General features: G+C 55.1%; 1 protein-coding gene across 1 annotated transcript in view; it reads left to right on the top strand.

Annotated features, from left to right (window-relative positions):
* Window positions 1-2801: 2801 nt before the first annotated feature.
* The window catches only part of NHSL3 (NHS like 3), a 28278-nt gene continuing 23076 nt past the window's right edge, over window positions 2802-8003 (top strand). The window contains exon 1 of the mRNA XM_081585779.1: window positions 2802-3058. Coding sequence (XP_081441905.1) covers window positions 2824-3058 — 235 coding nt within the window. The 5' untranslated portion in view covers window positions 2802-2823. The remainder of the gene's footprint in view (window positions 3059-8003) is intronic.

Below are 8003 nucleotides of genomic sequence, written 5' to 3'. Positions count from 1 at the left end.
GAGTTTTCCAAAAACAAGAGGGAGCAGAGAATTCCCTGTTGGTACAGTGATTAGGACTCTGAACTTTTATTGTTGAGGGTCTGGGTTTGATCCCTGGTTGGGGAGCTAAGATCCTGCAAGCCATGGGGCACAGTCAGAGAACAACAACAATAACAAACAATAACAGAAGGAGAAAAGCTGGATGACCTCAGAGGCTACAGCCCTAAGCTTGGTTATGGCTCGTTCCTCCCTGGGGACAGGCTGGCAGCTTCCTTCCTGGTCAGGTGACAGCCTGGCTCCAGGATGGACTTTGGGCCCTGCCGACAGGGGCTGCTGGGAAGTCAGTTTCCTTAGCTGCCCACAGGGACAGCAAAGAAATGTAGCTGAGCTGAGCAATCGTGAATCCGGAGAGCAGTGTTGCAGGCTAGCCTGTTCCAGCTAGCCCTGAGGGGCTCAGAATCAGGCCTGTCCATCAGGCCAAGGGACAAACAGGAAAGCCGGGCTGCTGGTTTGAGGGTGGCGAGATGGGAGGTGAGAGCGTCTGGGTGTTGGAGTTAGAAGCAGTGAGGGGAATACAGCCCTGACCTTTCCCTACTCCCTTTTCTCTCCCCACCTCCAAATCAGGGGACCTAATCCGTGAGTTGACTCCTGGGGATTGTGGTTTGAGGGGAAGGCTTCGCTGAGGAATTATATGAGCCACTGGCAGGATCAACTTCATGGGCATCGTCCACTTGGCCCTGCTATCTGAAAGGCCCCATGCTTGATCATGCTCTGCTGTTACTTTCTTGAAATTTGTAATAAATGTTGAACAAAGGCCCTGGATTTTCATTTTGCACTGGGCTCTGAAACTGTGTAACCAGTCTGGCCACCAGGAAAAAAGGAGGTGCTGAAAGGGTGAGTGGGGGGCAAGGCTGCCCAACTATTCCTCTCCTGATCACCCCTTCCAAAAGCCAGAGTATGTTTGCCTTCTCTCTCCTCCCTACCAGTCCATCCATATTATCTAACAGGCTGAGGCTCTGTGCATTGCTCTTAAAGTATCAGTCCTGCCAGTAACAGTTTTCTTCTGATACTTACCTAGTGCTGAACGGGGCAGAGAACACCATGAGGACAAGCCCAGTGTGATCCCTGTGCATGGCCCAGTGATCCAGACTGATCCAGAATGGGTGCTCTGGGATTGTGGGCTGGAACCAAATGAGTGATGACGGTTAGATGGGAAACTGGGGCCCAGTAAGTACAATGATCTGCCCCAGGCCCACCACGTGTGTGTGTGTGTGTGTGGGGGGTGTCAGTGGTGGCACAGGTTTGCCACAGCTGAGCCCCTGGGGGCACCCAGGGAGCTAAGGCAAGTTCAAAAGGTCACACTGCTCACTCTAATCCTTCTACAGTATCATAGTGAGTGTTGACGCTACACCAGGGCTGACTAGGCTGAGTAAGGACAAGGAGAAGGCTGTTTTACCAAGGTCAGGCTGGATGATGAAGACAAATTCTAACCGGTGGGGTGATCATGATGCCCTTCTGAGTCAAAAGGGAGTCCAAGATCTCACAGCTGGTCCCTAGGGCAATTTCTAGCTCCTGGGGACCAGGCAGAGACAAGACTTACACTGTCAATCTTAATTCCTCTGCTGATGACCTCCTCCGTGCTCCTGGGCAATTCCTGTCTTCTTCTGGCCTCACTTTCCCTTCTGTACTATGGGGGTATCACGCCCTGGCCTGCCTCCCTCAGAGCCTGTTGTAGGATCAGATCATAGGAAAGGGCTCTGTAAGCTACAATAAAGAGCCAGCGGCTTGGAGGAAACAAAGCAGAGCATTTTTGTGATTCTTAAAGGCTTCCTTTCTCTACCAGCTTCCTCAGTCACACCTGTCACCTGCAGAGGATCTCAAAGCACCTTATAAAGCTGTGAGTTCAAGTCCAAGATCAGTTCTGATCAGTGCTGAGCATCTCAGTGGAAAATCCAGACCCAGACAGGAGTGCTTTGGGGACTCACAACCTGGCCCAAGGGTAAACTGAGGCACGGCTCTCCTTATCCTGTCACCCAAGGGTGAAGCAGGAACCCAGGAAGCATGGGTCCCAGCTCCAAACTGAGGATTGATGGGGGGTTGGGGGAAGGTGTGGTGAGGAAGGGGAAAGGAGGGAAGGGAGACTCCAGGTTGCCAGACAGGAGAGGAAAGCTTCAGGTCCCAGGTGGGTCTGAAGTCTGTCTCTAGAGCAAAACCTCCACTACTACCCAGGTCCTGGAAAGCATTCTCAGAACCCCCTTACTCCAGAAAGAGGATTCCAGAATCCCCCATCTCTTCCTGGACCGAACTCAGGACACCAAGTTCTCTTAGAATCCAACCCCAACATTTCTCTCCCCGCTTTTCCTGAGCACCCTTCTCTGTCCGAACCTTGCTCTCCTCAATGGCCCCGCTGGGACTGAACTCGGGTACCGCCCCCTCCCACGCCCACCCCGCGACCCCGCCCTCTCGGCCCGGGCCCGCCGCCGCGGCTCGGGGGCGCGGGGGACCACCCTCCCTCGGGACCGGACCTCTCCCTCCGCTATCCCCTGAGCTCCGGGACCCCGGCAGGGGGGCCGAAGGAGGCGGGAGGGGCCGCAGGCTGCGCCGCCCCCGCCCCGTGGCCGCTCCCTCCCGGCCTCGTCCCTCCCGGCCGGCCTCTGTGCCCCGCCCGCCGCCCCGCGGCCCCTCCCGCGCTGCTCCCGCCGCTCCTCGCCCGCTCTGCCTCCGCCGCCCAAACTTTTCTCCGGGCGCGTCTCGGCGCGGCGGCCGCCTGCCCGCCCGCCCCCGGCCCATGGGCGCCCCGCCTCAGGGGGCCTGACCCCCTCCGCCAGGTCCGCCCGCCGCGCCATGGCGGCCCGCGCGCCCCCCGCCGCACCTGCGGCCGACGAGCCGGGGGGCCCCGGCGGCCCCCCGCGCAGGAAGAAGTCTCGCTCCGGCGCGTCCGGCCTCCGCCGCGCCTTCAGCTGGCTGCGGGGCAAGCGGCGCAAGAAGAAGGCGGCGGGGGCTGAGGGCGCCGAGCCGGCCGCCCCCCGGGCCAAGAAGGCGGACGACAAGGCCAGGAAGGCCAAGGGTAAGGGCCGAGGTAAGGCGGCCGGGCACCTGGGGAGGCGCGGGGCGGCGCCCGGGGTGCGGCCCGGGTGGCTCCGCTGGGGGTCCGCGGCGTGCCGGGAGGGTGCTGACTTCCTAGGCGTTGGTGCTGGGGGAGCGAAGAGCCTGGGGCTCGGTTCGAGCACCCCGACTCTGCGCCACCCGGCTCCCAGATGTCCCAGACTCAGCCTGGCCCCGCTCTAGGGGCGTGGGGACCCCCGACTGGGGCAGGGATCCCCCGGTTTAGACAGGAAGTGCTGGCCACCCGGCTCTTGGGACGGTGAGGCAGTCCCCTCCTCCCCCAGGCTCACCCAGGTTCTGCCCTTTGCTGCTGAGTCAGGGGGTCAGAGACTTGACTCTGGCCTGGAGCCAGTGGGAGAGGCAAGTGGCCTTGCATGTCTGGTGGGGGTTCCTCTGGGTCTGGAAAGTCAACTGCATTCAAAAGGTGTGTCAGCTGTGGAGGTGGATCTGGGTTGCCAGCCCCACACAGGACCCAGCATGGAGCAGTAACATGCTTCACGTTATTAGCAGTGTTAGCTTTTCCTACCTGGCCCCCCCCTACCACTCACCTGGGCCAAACCGCAAACATCCACCTCTTGGGGTGGTGAGCTCTGGATTTAAGCCAACAGCCCCTCCCACCACTCCTTACCCCAGCCCGGCCTTGTTCCTGTGTTGGAAGTATGCTTGCAGAGGGGAGAAACTGAGGCCCAAGTTAATGGAGAGGCTGTACCTGGGACAGCGGTGGGTACCTGAAATACTACAGCTAATTCTCTGCCTGTAGGCTCCCTCTGGCCTGGTGGTTGGGCAGCCTGAGTGGCTGACCTGACCCATGCCTCCTGGGGTCACTTTTATTTTGGCACCTTGCTTGGTTCTCCCCTCATCTTCCCCTCTGTTTGTGTCTCCTGATTGAGGGGGAGGGCATGAGTCTCTGCCAGAGGGTGGGGCTCCCTTGGGGCTGCCATCCTAGGAAGTCTACCTTTCCTGCTGGCAGTGCTAGTGCCAGAGGTGAGGAAACGGCAATGTGTGCAGGCCCATCCCATTCCGCCGTGTTTACCCTCCCAGTGTCCTTTAACCACCTCCTCTGGAGGAGAATTAGAAGGAAAACTTCCTGGGGTCAGGAAGAGGGTGAAAAGCCTCTTGTGTGATTGCATCCGGCCTGATCTTCCTTTTGGAAATGGGCCCTACATCCCTGCAACCCAGCCACAAATGGAGGTTGGGTGCTGGGGCTGAGGTCACTGGGCCAGGCCCTGAGGGAAGGTTTGCAAGGGGGATGTTTCCAAGGGCAGCTCCCACAATACATGAAACCTGTCCCAGGGCTGTTCCACCAGGATTCAGCCTGAAGTCATCCCCATCTCATTCACAGAGTTCTGGGGCAGAACTGGACAAGATGGGTTGTGGTCCCACTGTCAGGGTTAGAGAATGAAAGCTGATGGTGTAGCCCAGGACAGTGGACCATTCTCCCCTGGGAGACCAGCCTGGGGCAGGGGTTGGGGGGTGGTGGTGAAGGGGGAGACAGGAAAACTGACTCTGTAGGTCCCTGCCCTGACAGCCTGGTTAGAGGTCACTGAGTCAGTGGCAGCCCTCCCCCGGCCTTATGTTTGGTATTGGGTAGCACTGGGCTTTCTGGGCAGCAGGTCAGCCTGATTTGGGCCCACGTGCGTGGGCCAAACCTCCCTGCCCCTGGCTGTTGTTTCCCCAGGTCTGGGGGTGGCCCCAGGTATGTCTGGAGGAAGTCCTGTTCCCTTTTGCTCCAAACTCCTATCATTCCAATTGTTTCTTTGTCACCTGCCTGGCCAAACTTCTTTTCTGTATATTAAGAGAAATAAATCTGATCTCTCTAATCTCCACTGGCACCGCTGGTCAGGAAGGGGAAGCCGAAAGAAGGCTTAACTCTTTCTGGGGAAAATGTTTAGAATGAAGATTTGGGGAGAGGGGGAGGAGGCACACACACAAAATTTCTAGGAGGTCAGGAGCCTTTGCTACGGAGGTCATTATCTCTCCCGTCCCAGGTGCTGAACCAAAGACCCATAGATACAGGTCTTGGCTTCCCTAATCTGAGTCCCCTACTATAGATGGGAAAACTGAGCTTGGTATAGATTCTGAGCCTGTATCTTCCAGGACTTACTTCCCTGCTCGCCTCACTGCCCTGCCACACACTTAGAAAGGAAAGAGAGGAAGTCTGACATTTATTTATTATTCTGAATGTTCCAGAAGCCCCGTATCCATGATCTTATTTATACCCATTTGCAAACGAAAAAACTGAGTCTCAGGAACAGTGAGTGATGGATTTACCCACTTGGGATTTTAACTCAAGTCATCTGACTCCAGAACTGGTCCTGCTTTCTTAATTTACCCAAAGACACAGACCAGGGGGTAAGGCTTAAAGATCTCCTCATCCAACCCATTCTACAGATGGGAAGAGGCCCAGAGAAAAGTAAGGGAACTTGGTAGAGTAGGAAGAGTATCAGAGGCAGGCAGATTAATGAGAGTTCACATTCTGGCCCAGCAGTTAGCATGCCTGGTGACACCAGGCAGGCAACTTCTCTGTGGTCTCGTTACCATTACTCTCTTTGGAATAGAGGGGACCCTCTCACTGGGGTATCCGTCCAGGTAGACCCATATCCTTGATGGGTCTGTGAGCTTTCTCTCTCCAAGATTCTTGCAAAAGAGGATGTGAAAATTATATGAAAGTGAAGTCACCATAGAAATGTAAGGGGTCGCTGTTACTGTGTTTGTGAGTTTATTCACCTGAGTTGTAAGGACCCAGTCTGGAAGGAATGGGCTCTGAGGTTGATAGGACAACTCTGGCCTGGGCCGTGGTCTGCTGCTCTCTCGGGCCATGTAATACCAGCAGGTTAGTAACCCATCCAAGCCTCAGTTTCCTTGTCTGTAAAATAGAGATGATAAATCCTGGCTTTACAGGGGTGTTTCAAAGATCAAATCAGATAATAGACATGCAAGTGCCTTGTGAACTGTGGAGCGTGGTGCAGATGGCAGGAAGTTGTTGCTGTTGTGATGCTGAGGACATGAGTATTAGCTGAGTTTATTCTTATTCATGTTTGGAAAACAATTCATTGCTTACACAGAAGGTGGAGTCTTACCTTTGTTCAATGGAGGATGCAGGCACAGAAAACATAAAAAAAACAAAATACCCCCCGACCAAACAAGCAGGAATCCATATTTTTCAGAAATATCACCTGGACTCTAGACAAGTATGTGGGGAGGAAGTGTTTCTGGGACAGAAGCCAGGACTGGAGCCCGGGAGATAATCAGGGGAGGCTTCCTGGAAGAGGTAAGTAGGGTGTGGAAGGAAGGCAGGGTGTTGGTTAATTTGAAGGGGAACATGAAGGCTGCTATATGCCAGACCCTGGCCAAGCATTTTCATGAATGTTTTCCCTTGTTGTCCTCAACAAGCTGGGAGGTGGTTTATAGGTGAGAAGGTAGGCTCAGAAGGTGAGAGTAAGTTGGTCAAGGTCATTCAGCTTCATTCATTTGAAAAAGACATGTGCTCAGTCGCTCAGTCATGTCCAACTCTTTGCGACCCTATGCTCGTCTCTGTCTATGGGATCCTCCAGGCAAGAATACTGGAGTGGGTTACCATTTCCTCCTCCAGGGTGAAAGAGACATATTCCTTACCATATAGTGTCAGGCACTGGTCAGGGTAAGGCAAACACTTGGGATGAGACAGGCATGGTTGTCACTTGCATGGAAGTAGTGGACACAGCGTGGCGGTGATAGAGCCACTCAGTTGGCCTCCAGAGGCCTCACTCCCCACATGAGATAATATGAAGTTGGAAGTGTTTCTGACTCTGGTCGGGGGTAACTGTAGAGCTTGGGACCACCTTTGGGGGAAGACGTATGCCAGCCCTCCTGAAGGTTTCTCTCAGGCAGGGGGCAGTGGCTAGGGGTGGGGGTACTGACAGTGAAAATTTAGGAGGTACCCTGCCAGGTGCAGCCGATTTGACCCCATGAACTTTGGCCCTCATTCATGGAGAACAGTCCTTGGCATGGGGTTATGGAGAGACTCCTGAGTGTGAGTTCTGCTTTGCCAAGTCCTGCCCCACTCTTGGCAAAGACACTCTCTTAATAAAGATGGGGTTTAATGGCCTCCACTGTTAGTGGCCCTTTCTCATTCTAGAATTCTGTGGGTTTGAGAATGGGCTGGAGGAGCAAGCCGGAAGGGGGGCTGGGAGTGGGAGCAGTGTTCAGGGAAGGAGAGCCTACCTCTGGTCAGTTGGGTGGACATGACATCAGGACCCAGTGGCCTGGATGTCATAGGAAGGTGGGTGAGGATAATGCAGGGTGAATGGTACCAAGTCTCCCTGCTGAGGAAGGGGCCTGTGCAGCTCTAAAGCAAACTGAGGACCCAACGGCACTTTGGTTAGTGGTCACTTTGCCTCTCTGAGGTCTGCGTGATATCTGTTTGCCTGTCGATAAACACATTTCACTCAGTTCCACATTCGGTGCCATTGCATGCAGTGATCCTCACCAAGGATGTGTTCCCTCCCCTTTTCCATCCAGTACTCCTATTCATCCTCAAGACTTGGGCCAGTGTCATGTTCTCTGCGATACTCCTGGGAAAATCACTGCCCCGGACTCTAGAGCAGGGTGCTCAAGCGATTTGGAGTTGGACAGGATGTGCTTTTCTGGCACCTTCTTTGTGGGGAGGAGCATCTCAGCGTCCTCAGCCTAGGGCCTGGACTAATGTCATATGGGCTGGGATGTGCCTGTGGTGGAGAGTGGCTTCCACAGCGGAGTCTGGGTCTGCCTCCCCCAGACCCCTCTGAAGGGATGAGCATTGTCTGCCTTGGGTCCAGATGGGAGACGGTGTCTCGCTAATTTATTTCACAAATACTTCTTAAGTTTTTAATACTAGGTACTAAGTACCTCGGAGAAGGCAATGGCACCCCACTCCAGTACTCTTGCCTGGAAAATACCAT

This window comes from Giraffa tippelskirchi, chromosome 3, assembly GCF_054371585.1.
Source record: "Giraffa tippelskirchi isolate mGirTip1 chromosome 3, T2T-mGirTip1v1.2.pri, whole genome shotgun sequence".
Taxonomy (NCBI): Eukaryota; Metazoa; Chordata; class Mammalia; order Artiodactyla; family Giraffidae; genus Giraffa; species Giraffa tippelskirchi.
Note: the sequence above shows the minus strand (reverse complement) of the source record. Positions and strands in the feature narration are given on the sequence as shown.